The sequence below is a fragment of the Macaca mulatta genome, chromosome 1 (genome assembly GCF_049350105.2).
Source record: "Macaca mulatta isolate MMU2019108-1 chromosome 1, T2T-MMU8v2.0, whole genome shotgun sequence".
NCBI classification, from domain to species: Eukaryota; Metazoa; Chordata; class Mammalia; order Primates; family Cercopithecidae; genus Macaca; species Macaca mulatta.
The window spans coordinates 195,990,832-196,005,395 of NC_133406.1; the positions used below are offsets into that span (position 1 = coordinate 195,990,832).

Here is a 14,564-nt window from a genome sequence, read left to right on the forward strand (position 1 = left end):
GCAGCGAGCCTGGGGGTAAATATCCTGTTCTCCTTTGCCCCATGCTCCCCACTTCCCCCAGGCAGGCTCAGGCATAAGCATGGACATCTGGGCAGTGCCCGGAACGGCCTCCCATTCCCCGACCCCCATGCCACCTCACCAGGGTCCGCAGCCAGCACTCCTCGCAGTGCACGTGCCAACACTGGATGGACGTCAGGGGCATCGAGTACGAGTCCTAGGGAGGAGGGGGCAGACAAGGAAGGGGTCACTCTGAGGCAGGTCCACCCACTGAAGAGCCCAGAGCACAGTGCGGAGACCCTCTCCAACTCCCCCAGAGGGCGCAGAAGCCTGACCAACGGAACCCCTAGGTTCTTTTCTACTCACCATGCAGATGAGGCATTTGTAACGGTCCCCACGAGATAGCTGCCGTTCAAGTTCTCTGACCCGAGCCTTCAGAGCCTCAAACGTGGTCACAGCTGAATCTTCGGTGATTCTGTAAAAAGGAAGGCATGGTTGGGTGGCAGGCGGGCATCTCCCATTTGCACCTCCAGCCTACACCTCCCTTGAATTCCAGAACCAAATACAGAAATGTCCCCTAGGCATCCCTGCCTGCCCCCTTCCTCTGATAGCCCGAATCTGCAAATTCACATTCTACAACTAAACTCCTCACCCTCTCTGTTCCTCCATTCCCATCCGGATGAATTTTTACACCACAGATACCAGGGAACCGTTTCCAACCACTCCTTCGCAGTCTTCCCAACAACCCAAATCTGTCATCTTTCCTGGTATCTCCAGCATCTCTCCACTTCTTTTGCCCCTCACCACCACTAGTCCAGGCTCTCAGATGTCTTGCACCAATTCCTCCACTAACTTTTTCCAGACAGCCTCTCTTCCTCCAGGCCCCTCATCTCCATTCCACTCTCCCAGCACCTAGAAGAATTTATGTTCTCAAAGCGAATCTCTTGTGGTGTGACTTCCAACATTCCAATGTCCCCCTCAGAGTAGAGCTCCACCGCACTCCTTGGTCCAGTTCCAGCCCACCGCACCCCTGAGGACCTTGCCATGCATTTTATGCTCGACTGCTATGTGTCACCATCCATGCCACCTTTTTCACTGCCTTGGCCTCTGCACTGTGATCCCTTTGCACCCCCTCGCCTGACTCACTAGCTCTGCCTCATCATTCAGACCTAGTTTTGTTCTCATGCCCTCCCAGAAGCCTTTTCTAGACCCCCGAGCCAGCACTGCACAGTGGCTCTCACAGCCCCGTGTGAACACCACAGCAGTGTAAAGTTCCTGAGTGTGGGTTCCCTGAGGGTGCGCTGCTCACTCCACCAATACTACGGCCAAGAGCCCCACCTCAAGCACGGGGCACGAGCAAACACTTGCTGAAGAAAGGGCCCGTCCAACCTCCAGGGACAGGGGGAGAGATGCAGGGACTGGGCGGGTCCCACATGATCTAGGTCCCTTTGCCACAGGCCTGGCCTGCCTCCAGGGCTCCTTGTTACTTCCTAGGCATATCAGATGCCCTGGTAGTCCTGTCTGTGGGCCAAGCCCTGCACCAGAAGGTCCCTCCTGCATGTCCAGGACTCCTTGGGCTGCACTGCTGAACAGGGAATAGCTAGGACTCTCTCAAGGAACCTTCCCGCCCTCCTAAAACAAGTGAACAGGACCCAGAGGAGCTCACAGAGGGAGGAGAATGCTTCCTGGAAGACTAGAAAAGATGGTGCAGGAGACTGGCCTTAGGGAATAGTAATGATAATACAAATAAAATAGCTAAAATTTATTAAGCACTTACTAAATGCCAGGGATTGTACTGAGGGATTGATAATTATTATCTTATTTACACCTCACAAAAACCCCATGAGAAGATTCTAGTATCTCCGATTTATATACAAAGAAACTAAAGCACAGAAAGATTAAGTAGCTTGCTCAAGGTCCCCACAGAGTCAGGGAGATGGGATTCAAACCTGGCAGACTGATTCCATGATCAACTAATAACTGTGTGACTGACCATGACTGTACTGGCTACACCCAGGAGGAGGGGGCTTCCAGGCCAAGAGAACAGCAGAAACAGAGGCCAAGAGGCCCAAGATTCTAGTCTGGCTAGAAGGCCCATGTGTAGGCAAAGTGCTACAGTGAGAAAGGAGATGGCATGCAGGAGGACCTCAAATGCCACACCTGAAGGAGCTGAAGTTTATCTCATGGACAGCAGGAAGCTGCTGAGGATGCTGGAAGAGCGGGATACGAACAGCTCAGGTTTCACAGATGTACTTAATCAGGAAGCAGAGGCTGGACTGAGAGCAGCGGGAATCATAAGGGAGGTGGACTTTGGGCAAGGACATTCTCCTGGGGGCACCTGTTCTGCAGTTTAGGGGAGACAATCAGCTCAGGAAGCTTGAGAGCTTACAGGTGGTCTGTCATTACTGGATGTGAGTGGTAATGGGAGTGCAGGGAGGGTAGTGGTCACATTTCATGGGCAATAACAAACTTCAATCTCTGGCCTTTTTCCTCTGGGGAGCTAGCAGCAACACAGAGCTTGACTCCTTAGTGGCTGTGTCCCTGTATCAGGGACAATTAAATCCATCACCCTAGGGTCCATGATTCCCTCTGCCTTGCCTCTTCCCACGGATGCCAAGAAAGGCTCTGACTCGTTCCTCCTGGTACTGGCTGATTCCCTGGGGGCTTCCATTTATCCCTCTGGTTCTGGAAGTCTTTACTACCCCTTCTCTCGTCACAAGCCCTCAAACAGCAGGCTCCTTCCCTGGCATTTTGCACAATGCTATATATGCCATCCCCATCTGGATTACAGGTAAATTCCTGATAAGGAGACAAGGATTTGTAGCTGTGCTCCCTTCCACTCCAAGGACTAAGCTGAGAATTTGCCTAGTCCTATATGGTTATTTCAAAGATGGGGAAACTAAGGCCTGCAGCTGGGGGCAGCCTACCCCAGAATGGAGAACTAACTCCCAAACCTCAAATCAGAGAACTGGAGCTGGAATGGCAAAAATGGATGAGGCCAGGAGAGAACGAAGTCATTTCCCATGCCATCTCCAAGAGCTACAAGGCCACAGTGAAGGCCAACAGCCAACTCCAGAGCCTGCCTATCCTGGGTGTGCTCAGCACACACCTGCCCTCCAATCTTGGCTCTGGCGAAATACCCAAGCCTCCAACCCCTGGTCCAGGCTGGCTGTGAGCTATTCCTGAGCCCCTCCAGGGCACGGGGGGTGGGGAGATTCTTGGTGGAGCCATGGCATCCTACCATTCCTTTTCCCTGCGTAGTAAAACAGATCTAGGGCAAGAAATAGAGAAATCTTGGGGACTGACGGGCCCCAGTCTCAGCAGACCCAGACCCAGTGGAGAGCTCTGCACATGACTGAGCCAGTCTCCACCTCATCATAGAGATCCCTGCCTATGGGTGCCTGTGCTCACACAGGTGGGACAGAAATCCTGGCTACCCCCAGCCTTGGGTGGGTTGTACCTTCATGGAAGCCACTGGCTCTGCCCCCACCTCCTCCTTGGGCACCATCCCTGATTAATGATCTTGTCTTTCTGATTTATGAGCAGCCCCTCCAGACGAGGGTGGGTGCCCCTTACAACCCCGCCCGCCCCGCTCAGCTGGAGTAGGAGAGAATTATTAAATAAACATCCATACGTCATTCCTCCCCCCCACAAGCTGGTTGCACCGAACCCGTACGGCCCGCTCCGGCGCTGACACGGAGCAGCTGCGGTGATTCATGGGCAGCCGGGCCCTGCGCCGCGGCCCATACATCATGCCAGCAGCACTCGCGGCCCCGGCCGAGATAAACTGATCAACCACAACGGGCTGGAATGAATTTATGACAACACAAAATGGAGGGAAACAAATGGGAGGTGACCCTGGGCCACCGACCCGGCCCTGCACCGGCCTGCAATCCACTCTCCTGGCAGGAGGCAAAGATGGAACACTGGCCCTGGAATGAAGAGGCTGCCTTTTAACCCCAGGCAACCTAGCCTGCAGTCAGAAGGTGGAGTGGGTACTGGAGTTAAGCAATGACCAATGGCAGCAGCACCAGGCAGCCCAGACTGGACAATGCCATCTCCTGAGGCCAGAACTGGCTTTCCTTGGGCTTCTGGGAAGTCAGGGAGATGCCCAGCTGATACTAAATCTTTGTGGTTCCCGGGGATCCGGGCCAGGGATTGCCCAGCGCTCGGCGAAGTGCTAATGGATCCCCTTTCCTCTGCCAGAGAACCCAGGCCAAAAATTCCTACCAGAAGTGATGAGACCCAATGTTCCTGCCTAAAACCCACTGTGAGTGCCACCCGGGACAAGAAAAATGAAACCAATTTAGCTCCCGATTAAGAAACAGAAACTGGAGATGAATCAAGTGCGCCGGCTGGGCTGGGCGGCCATACATCACATTCCCCGGGTGGAGGCCGCCACAGCGGGCAGGCAGGCGGGCGGACTGCTCCTCCCTCCGCCAAGGCTCCCGGGGCCGTGGCCCAGCGATCAATTCACAGAGTCACGCTTAGCACCAGCTGGGCTCCACTGCCGGCTGTGTGCCCAGGGCAGCAGCACTGAGCTGCACTTGGGAGGGCCAGAAGCCCTGGCAGCAGGCCTTCCTGCTAGTAAAGGGCCCCTCCTCCCACTGAACTGCGGTCCCAGGGCCCCTCCTGGCCAAACACTCACTTCTCGATGTCGCTGTTCTTGCAGGTCTTCTGCATGGCCTCCTGCTTGCTGCTTTCCCCATTGCTGGTGGATGGCATCTCTGCTGGGACAGAGGGGCAACTCATACTCCGGCCAGACTGGGCAGCACAGGTGAGGGGTTGGGCTTGAGTCAGTCACCACCATCCAGGGATACCCCGTCTCCCCCATTACTCCTAACCTGGGGCAGGACTTACCGTCATTGGCCCATTTAGAGAACTCAGGCGTGATGCGTGTGCTGGGAGGGCCGCCACTGGAGGAAAGGAGGGAGGAAGAACAAAGTGAGGCCTGAAGGCGGGCAGGACAGCCCTGTGGGTCAGTACTGGGTTGACCCCTGCCTCAGGGCTTCCTCTCTCTCTGCTCCACCCACCCAAGCCTGTGCCCACACTTGCTTTAGGACTGCACCCCGGAGTGCCTCTCTCTCCTTGGCTTCACCAGGCTCCTCGCCTGTGCAGGGGATGACATCAGCCTCTGTATATCTGGCATGGTGGTCAAGGACAATGGATCCTAGTTTGCAGCAGGCCATGAGGGTTGAATCCTCAGGAGAGCATGCCCCTCCTGGCCAAAGCTGACTCTGGCCGGGGGGGTGGTGCAGGTGAATACCACAGGAGCTACTTTTCTTATTCCCTGTGGCCTGCCGCATCAGCCCCACCAGCACCCACAGTGCTCCAAGGATACTGTGGCTTCCCATACTCCAAAGTGTCATCCCCATCCACATCCAAGTCCGCATCACTGTCCGGGTTCTCTTTGCCGCTGCACATGATGAAGCCAGAGCCTGTGGGAAGCAGGGTGTGAGGAGGGCCTGCGGACAACAAGACTAGGCCGAGGGCGCCCCTCCTGTTGCCTGCAGGTAGTGGTTAGGCTTCGGACCTGTTAAGGCCCAGAGGGAAACCTGGGCCTGGGATATATAGAGCCAGATACTTCAGTGCCCCTGACCCTGACATTTCAGGCCCTTCACTCGGCAAACCTCATCTTTCTCTGCCACTGCATGCTGCTCCAAGTGGTCTCTGCTCATAAACTAGCCCATTCATACATTATGTCACGTCCTTGGGGGACGCTCAGCCCCAGGCCTGCTGTCCACCTATCTTCCAGGTCTAGGAAGAACAGGAAGAGGACAGAAAAATTCAGGTCTAGGAATTTCACAGGAAAGGAGTGGGGCCTCCCCCTATGCCCCATTATCCAGCCTGACAAGTTCATTGGAGGAAAGAACAGGCTGGCTAAGGCCAATCAGAGCCACAGAGTGGGACCCCCGGACAACATCCTGATTTTGGCCGCTAGGTCCTTGCCAGCAAAAACACCAGGCAGCTGTTCAAATATTTGGTGTCTGAAGCGCCTGACATTAATTATTCATCTCCACCTCACTCAGCCCAGATTCCTGGACAAGTGCAGTTATGAAGGGATTAAGAAGAGACAGACGAGGGAGGACAGGCATGCACACCTACTTCTCAAAGCAGTCCATGAAGGCAACCAGGCTGAGCGGAGGCCAGGCCATGGGCCAGGCAGGCGGCTGACCCCTGAGGTGCATCTGGCAAGCCACGGGTGGACTCTCAGCTCAGGGAGAGGGGCGAGCTGCTGGGGCTACACTAGGCCTGCTCACCTGCCAGGTGATCTCTCTGTTGTCCAAGACCACCCTTCCTGATAGCCCAGGGTCAAGTGCTATAGAGTTGTTCCCCCCAGCTCCCCACTTCCTCCCAGTGGGTCTCAGACCACACCTCACTAGCCAGCACAGCCCTGCAGGGACAAAAGAATGTGAGACTCTGTGGCTACTGGGATCAGCAAAGAAATACTTAAAGAAGTGAGGAAGCAGCTCAGTGTCTGCCCGATGATTTCAGACATTTCAGCTTGTCCATTCTTTCCTCTCAGGTCCTTATACTCTCATTAGGATATGTCTTGTAGGGAGTCCTCAGGCCTCTTATCTGTTCCCTCATCCTGCTTACCATTGAGTTCTGACCACCTTTCCTCCTGCTCCAAAACCATCGATGGCTCCCCACTGCATGCACAACCAAGCCCAGGCTCCTCAGCCAGATCCATGAAGATCTGGGTCCATCTATGTCTTTACTCTTGCTCTCTACTAATTCACTCTGTAAACCCCATGCATGTAGACACAGAGGCTGCTCACCAAACCCCAAACATACCCTGTATATCCCACTCTTAAGACCCCTGCTCATGCTATTCACTCCATCTGGAATGTTCTCCATTTTTCAAGCCCTGAAAAACACTGAGTCTTGATCCTTCTCCCTTCTACCCCACCAGTCTCTGGTCTCACAAAGATACCACCAAAGGTAAGCAGCACCGGGAAGGAAAGACGCCGGGCACAGCCTGGACTCCACCTCTCCCTGACAGTCCTCATTTGCCCTCTACCCTGAGACACTGACACACTTGAGGCAACAAGCAGGTCAGCAGCAGGGCCATTAAGCTGAGAAAACACCAAGTTACAGCTCTGTCTCCTGTTCACAGCCAGGTGTCCTGACAAGCAATTCCCGCCTTGTGGGTGAGTGGCACCTCTATAAACCCTCTGACAGTTTGGGAGACAAACTCCACCATCAATCAGAATGTAGCTATCAGGTTCACTTACAGCTTGCGGCACCCAAGCCCTGCCAACCCCCCTTCCCCAAGTACACGCAGCTCAGCAGCTAGCCTCACATCCTCTGCTCGGTCTGGCCCTGCCTAGCCCTGCCTTATAAGTGGAAAGCAGAGAACCCTGGCACCACATGTGAGCCCGATACGGCTCCATGGCAAAGCAGAGAAAACAGGGTACCCCAGGCCGGGCATGGAGGCTCACGCCTGTAATCCCAGCACTTTGGGAGGTTGAGGCGGGCGGATCACAAGGTCAGGAGAGCGAGACCATCCTGGCTAACGCGGTGAAACCCTGTCTCTACTAAAAATACAAAAAGAAATTAGCCGAGTGTGGTGGGCGCCTGTAGTCCCAGCTACTCGGGAGGCTGAGGCAGGAGAATGGCATGAACCCGGGAAGTGGAGCTTGCAGTGAGCCGAGATTGTGCCACTGCACTCCAGCCTCGGCGACAGAGTGAGACTCTGTCTCAAAAAAAAAAAAAAAAAAAAAAGAAAACTGGGTACCCCAAAGCTGCCAGGAAAAGCTCCAGCTTCTCAACACAGAAAGTAGCCCTGTGGCCTGAAGTCCTTTTCTCTGCAGTCTTACTGCCCACCATGCCTGGCCCAGGACTCATACTCCATTAAACAGAGCTACTGTGGTCTCCCAAATCCTCTGTGCTTTCTCATGCCCCCATGCCTCCACACCTCCTGCTCGCTGCCTAGAACCTTCTCCCTCCTGGTCTGCAATACACAGGCCTGCTCCTTTGGCAAGTCTGACTCAGCCCAGCCATGCCTCCTACCATCAGCTCAGTGCCCACACAGAGCAGCTGCTCTCTGAATCCCTGCTAAAGGAAAGAACTCACACCTCAACGCCATTCTTTCAACCTTTATTGGGCTCATCCTCTGGTTGGCTCCATGTTGAGAACAGAGAGCTTCAAGACCTGATCCCTGTCCTCACGGTGCTCTGAGTGGTACATGGGGCTTCCCAGCTTCTTATACACAGGTGGCCCTTCCCTGGTGTCCACCTAGACTCCTGTGTAACTCCAGAATCATATTTATCACCACATATTGTCACTGTCCCTCACCAGACTGGAAGCTGCAAGGGTCCCAAGTGTGACTCACTGTTGTGATCTCAGCAGCACCCAGCAGAGCTGGCTGGGCTGATGGCTGGTGCCACACAGCACATCCCAGCAGTACTGGCTAAACACTGGCGACACTGCTGTATTAGGTCCTAGTTAGCTGGTGGCCTGGAGAAATCTCTCAGGATACAACTTTCCTTATCAGATCCCGGCTCCCAGCCGGGCAGCACCTTTCTGTTCCTCTGGCCAGTCAGGCAGGATGGACAGCACGACACACTTTGTTTGCCAAAGAAAAGGCTCTGCCTCTGGTCTGAGCCATTCACCCTGACCCTGACCCCATCCTCCAGCTAAGACCGATGTTGGGAACCTCTCCCTACCCCCACAGGTGTTCAGAACAGGCTGCTGCCAATTTCACTCTTGTGCTGCCCCAGCCTGTTCCAACCTCTTTCCCAGCACATTAAACTTTATTTTCTTAATGAAATGTCACTTGCTGACTTCTGGCAGAATCATAATAAAAAGAAACGGCCATAAAGCCGTTTTATGCAGACAGCACCCCCGCCAGCTTGCCTCCCCTCCCGCTTGGAGAGGAAGGCTCCACAGTCGTTTGATGTTCTCAGCTGCTGGAATATCCCAAGCCAGTACTCAGAGGCAAGATGGCACAGACAGCTCATTTCCAAGTCTCTGGCTCCTCTTCCATGTAGCTCCAGGGATAACAGGCAAGCTGCCACTCCTACTGCTGCTATCCAGGGAAGGAACTTAGCCCCCAGGACCTCCAAGACGGCCCAGAGTACCCTTCAGTCACCGGGGAAGGCCCCTTGCTACGGTTCTGCTCCACCTTAAAGTGGCATAAAGGCCTGAGCCCCCACCCATAGGCAACCTAAGCCTGATGGTCAATGATACCCAGCAGGGTGGTGCCAGAGTTGCCCATTCCTGGCAGGGTGGGCAGTGCAAAAAAAAAAATCCTTCTCCTCACAGTGAAAACTTAGCAACAAAGAGGGAGAGAGTTAAGTGCAGAAATGAAACACAGGTCTACATTTTATAAAAACGACCCTTCTCCCATAAACTCATTTCTTCCTGGGTTATTGAGAAGGGAGAAAAAAAAATCAGTGTTAATTTAATCAATTGATCAGATGATCGATTAAGAAACTGGAGATGCCCGTTTACCGGGGGTAGTATCATCCTGGAACCTGAAACCACAAAAAAGGAGGCATCGATTTCCTCACCTGCTGCTCCCAACAAAACCAGAGCCCAGGGAGAAAGGAAAGTCTCGGGGCCCTCCAGAGGCCTGCGCTCTCCAACACGGAGGGCAGGGGCAGCAGCTTCCGGAGAGTTTTACACTGGAATTAGTTACAGATGCAGTTACGGTGTCTTGTGTAAACGCCATCGATTGGGGAGCTGACAGTCTGGGGAGCTGCGATGCGGGACAATCAATCGGCCTGCAGTGTCACCTGCCACCTCGCTGAACAGTTGACAATGCAATTATCCAGTGTGGAGGCAGGGAGTTGGCGTGTGTCAAACGCACTTAGCCACTTTCCGGGCCTCCTCGATAACGCGTTTCACTGCCTCACGTCAGGAGAGACGCAGAGAGACAGACGCCGTTTAAAACCATTGATACTTGCTCCTTCTGCCTGCACTCCCTCTGTCCTAGCTTAACAATTGTGTTCCAAAAGGCGATTAAATCCCGTCAGTTGCCACAGGGGACAGAAGGTGCCTTGCTCCTTGCCACCTCTCCTCACCCCTCCCAACAGGCGACAGAGATAACTAAAGGTGGTGGGGAGTCACAAGGCAGCAGCACAACCCTCTCCACTCCAAGACCGCCTCCAGCAGTGTGCTGTTCCAACACCTGCCAATGACTGGACCAGGAGCAGAGCTGCACTGGGGGACATTTTTAGCACCTGGGGCTCCTTTCTTTTGAGAACCAGCACACCAAAGGAGGCAGCAGCTAGGGCAAGGCCTATGTGCCCATGCCCTGGGGCTTACAACACCTCTTACCCCCTTGCCCCATACTTCTGGCGCTGAAATTTTATCAAGAAATAGCCAGATAAAAGATTTGTGCCAGGCTGGGTGTGGTGGCTCATACCTGTAATCCCAGGAGGTCGAGGTGGGCGGATCACCTGAGGTTTCAGGAGTTCAAGACCAGCCTGGCCAACACAGTGAAACCCCGTCTCTACTAAAAATACAAAAATTAGCCGGGTGTGGTGGCACATGCCTGTAATCCCAGCTACTCGGGAGGGAGGCTGAGGCAGGAGAATCTCTCGAACTCAGAAGGTGGAGGTTGCAGTGAGCCGAAATTGTGCCACTGCACTCTACTCTCCAGCCTGGGTGACAAAGTGAGACTCTGTCTCAAAAAAAGAAAAGAAAAGATTTGTGCCACAGCTGCTCTGCCTGTTTGCTTCACGACTTCTCATCCAGCTACTTGGAACTGGCTTAAATGTAAAGAACTCATGAAAGATAAGAAACGCCGCAGGACAGAGACCATGCACTGCTGACTGTCTTAACACCCTTCTTCTCCCTACCCACTCCACCTGTTCGGTTCAAAGGGGCTTCATGCTGGATTTCAGCAATGCATTCACCTCCAGGGCTTAAAAAATATAGCTGCAGCCTTCCATTTCCTGTGATGCTTCCTGGGAAATTCCTCCATCTCACCACTCTTGTGACCACATCATTGCCACCTTATTTGAAACCAATCATTCCCATGTCATTCCAGCATGTCCCTTCCAGATATGAGGAGCTCTGGGCTCCCCAATGCAGTTGGGTGAACTCTCACTGGCAACAACACACAGGAGGGACAACAGCTCACCACTGTAGGTCTCTTCTCCAGGATCCAGGAGCTGGATGGAGGACAGGAGAGGAAAGGCATGGCTCCTTAGTCACACACCTCCATAGACTACAGGTGGAAGCAGGCTTGTCTTAAGGCTGTAGAGTTAGGTTTCCCCTGTAGTCTGCTTCTCTAGCCTAGAAGCCCCTTGCTTGGCCCAGGTTTGGCACGGTACCCAAGAAAAACATCTTTTCTCCCTAACTGCGGATCTCTTTTAATGGAATGTTCATGGCGCACTAGGTTCTGTGTGCTGCCCTTTATGTAAAGAGCAGTAGCAGGTTAGAAAATCTGTGGTTCTGAAAGGACGATCAACAGCTTAGGTACACAGCTTAAGTATTTCTTCTAGAATTGGGAAGGTCAGAGTGCCTCCTAGGCAGCAAAAATTCCTTCCAACTTACTTGAAGTAATACCTATTTCCTTTAGTCTTTTCAAAAATCTATTTCCAGTGGGACCTACCTGAGTGCTCGCCTGCTCTGTCTGGTTATTTTGTCCTAAAATACCAATCTGAGCACTCCCAGGCCTGAGATATCTGGGAGCTCCTCCTCAGTAACCACAGGTCCCCATCTCTAAGGCCTGTTGCCCTCGGCCAAGTGTCTCCACCAAAACTCTTGCCTGTTCACTGCTTCCCACAGCAGATTACATTTGAGGTAACCGATCTGATCCATAAGACCAACCCCCAGGGGCCTGGTGGGAAGCTTTGCTGAGGATGACCAAGGGGCCCTAGTCTGGGAGGAGGAATGGGGGTGATCGGATACAGAAACTTATCTGCAATTCTTCACTTCTTTCATATCTAACAAGGATAGCAATCTCTGTTCTGTCAGCACGCACAGCGCAGTTTAAATGGGCCTCGCCACTCGCCTGCTCATCCTGCCTCTGCCTCCCTCTCTCTGAAGTCGGCTGGGCAGCTTCTTCAGCTGGCGTTATCACTCCCTCTAACCGGTCTTGGCAGGCAATCTAATTCCTCCTGAAAAGGTCACCGCCATTTTAACTGCCTTTCAATCACATTAAGCACGCGCTGCCCGGCTTGCGGCCCGGCCCGCCCGGCGGGCGATCAATGCGCTGCACTGACACCAGCCCGCCTGGCGGGGCCACACCCAACCCCCCAAGAGTTGGGGCCTCTTGGTCCTGGCCAGGGAGGGTAGGCTGACAGATGGCCAGCTTTTGCAGACAGGGTTTTGGGGGCAGAGGCAGTAGGGATCAGCCAGGGCCTCCCTTTGATAGTCCCCCCACCGAGGAGCCTCAGCCTCCTCCGCTCCACTGCGCCCCGCTCTCTGCCTCGTGGCCCCCGCTGATCTCGCTGTAAAACAGCCTTTCAAGTCTGCCTGTCTTTTGACTGCACTAAGCTGTTTAAGAGGCGGCAGCAGCTTCTATCAGGAAAGCTGGAGCAATTCTCTGCAGATAAAGGCACCTCCGGCCCCTGTTCCCTCTTCAAGTCTCACTCTCATTCTCGCTCTCCAAATCGCTCAAAGAAAAGCCCCCTTTGAACTCCCCTCAGGAATTCTTGAAAGGAACAACCTCACAGTGTAAACACTCAGGGAAAACGGATACCCGCCCAGGGCCTAAGAGCCCCTCACACTGCTCTGCAAGTGCATCCCGGCACAGGGGAAATACTCTTGTCAAATCAGCAGGCCCTTCGCAGCTTTATCCTCCGTAAGCCCTGTCTGGTGCCCAGAAGCCATCAGGTCCAGGTCTGTGCCAAGGAACCTAAGAAGTTGCCACAGCAATGGAGGATGTGAGCAGTTGCAGCTGCCAACAGCGCTAACCAGAGAGGCATGCTGGAACTGACCCTATGTGGCTGCCACCGAACACCCATGTGTCCAACTCACAGGACAGACAATTGTCAGCTCTGCTTCTCACTCTTCTAGGGCCTCACTCTAAGGCTCCAGTACAGGATGAGTGAAATGGCAAACTCACACTCTCCAGCTCCGGTTCAGGGAGACAGTTTGATCTGACTAACCTTCCTGATTTATGTTTTGGCTTGCCCCCAAACACCTGGGTAATGTGAGAGACGCCCAGAGGCATAATGTCCCATCTGGGCTCTTAGCCCCTTCGTGGAACCAGTCTGCACTGGACGGCCCTGCAGAGACCACTCCTCAGCATCTGCCCAGGTAGCGTGGCCCCATGGAGGCAGAGAACTTCTTCCCAGCTGCTGTGAGATTCCCCAGGGACCATACACAGCAGTACTCCCAAAGGTGTTGCCCAGAGAACGAGAGGCAGACGGGAAGCAGACTGGCTCACTTAATGACCACAAGCTGCAGTACCAGCTGTGCTCATGCACAGAAAGAGAGAAGAACTGGAGGCCAAGAGGCAGACAGCTCCCCTTTTCCCCTGCCCAAGGCTGGGGAGTTTAACAAGTCACTGACCCTGGGCACCCAACCAATTCTGCTGTCTGACCTGGTGGGGGGTGCCAAGCCTTGCTCCTCCAAGGAGCTGGGAGGGCACTGGAGATGGGCAGGGCCCTGCATACTCCTTTGCAGCAACTGGGGAGAGCCCAGGGGAAGGAGGGAGCAGCTGGGCCCAGGCCCCTCTTGCTTCAGGGCAGAGGGCGCCCAGGGAGAAGGGATGGGATCAGAGCTAAAATTAGATTCACCAATGAAGCTCATGGGAGGTCAAATTTTGCCATAACTCACTCTCTCCTCTGTAACTGATTTCCCTGACATAGGGCTGAAGAGGAGGAGGAGGAAAATCCAATGTGTTTGCCTGGAAGCCCTCAGGGCCCCCAGTGCTGGAGGTGTACAGCAGGTTGCTGGATTCTCATTTATCAGCCTTAAGAGGGATGGAGTGATAAATGCATAACCGTCCCTTTAATATTTTATGCAGGTGCTAACGCGGCTTGGCTGTCACCTTCAATGCATCACCCGAGGCTGAGAGCCCCCCTCGTCATTCCTAGCTTGCAGCCTCACAATTCCATTTCCCCACCCAAATACATCCATTTTAATATGCACATCACAGGCAGGCAGCACGGTCACAAAGGAGCCCCACCAGCAGCAGTCCCCACGTGGTGGAACGGATGGATGACCAGCCACCAGCCTCGGCCTCTTGGCTCCCAACAGATGGATACCCAGCAGAGGCCTGGCACCAGAGTGCCACTGTCTATGTGTCAGCTGCTTGTACCTCGGAAGCCACCTTCCAGAAGAGTGGTGGCCCGTATCCGCTTCTGCCCACACCATTCATACTCCTCAAAGCGGTTGTTGTTCTCATGCTCGATGTCCACAGCATCATCCTCAGCCATGCAGGAGCCTTCCCTCTGTGAAGAGCAGAGCAGGATCATGCTGGGCCCAGGCCATCCCCACCTGCTCCCCACAGTCTGCGACGAAGGCACAGCTCTAGCCCCAGCTGTGGTGCGCCAAGTGGGCCCTCAGCTCTAGGGCTCCTCTGAAGCAAACCAATTTAGAGGTCAAAGACCTGGGCCTCTTCCCAAATTTTCCACTGGGGCCCAAGGAGGGAATGAGTG

General features: G+C 54.1%; 1 protein-coding gene and 1 long non-coding RNA gene across 13 annotated transcripts in view; one reads left to right on the forward strand and one right to left on the reverse strand.

Moving 5' to 3' along the window:
• RNF220 (ring finger protein 220) overlaps positions 1-14,564 on the reverse strand; it is a 273,075-nt gene that overhangs the window by 1,600 nt on the left and 256,911 nt on the right. For all 12 annotated transcript variants that reach the window (XM_077958992.1, XM_015137861.2, XM_028834396.2 and 9 more), the window contains 7 exons: positions 14,225-14,357; positions 5,339-5,435; positions 5,053-5,139; positions 4,858-4,913; positions 4,646-4,724; positions 364-472; positions 140-214 (listed from right to left, as the gene is read on the reverse strand). In XM_077958992.1, coding sequence (XP_077815118.1) covers positions 140-214; positions 364-472; positions 4,646-4,724; positions 4,858-4,913; positions 5,053-5,139; positions 5,339-5,435; positions 14,225-14,357 — 636 coding nt within the window. The remainder of the gene's footprint in view (positions 1-139; positions 215-363; positions 473-4,645; positions 4,725-4,857; positions 4,914-5,052; positions 5,140-5,338; positions 5,436-14,224; positions 14,358-14,564) is intronic.
• LOC106998246 (uncharacterized) lies at positions 4,669-14,344 on the forward strand. The gene is made up of 2 exons (XR_001444647.3): positions 4,669-4,774; positions 13,931-14,344. It is a non-coding gene; the product is annotated as an uncharacterized LOC106998246 (long non-coding RNA).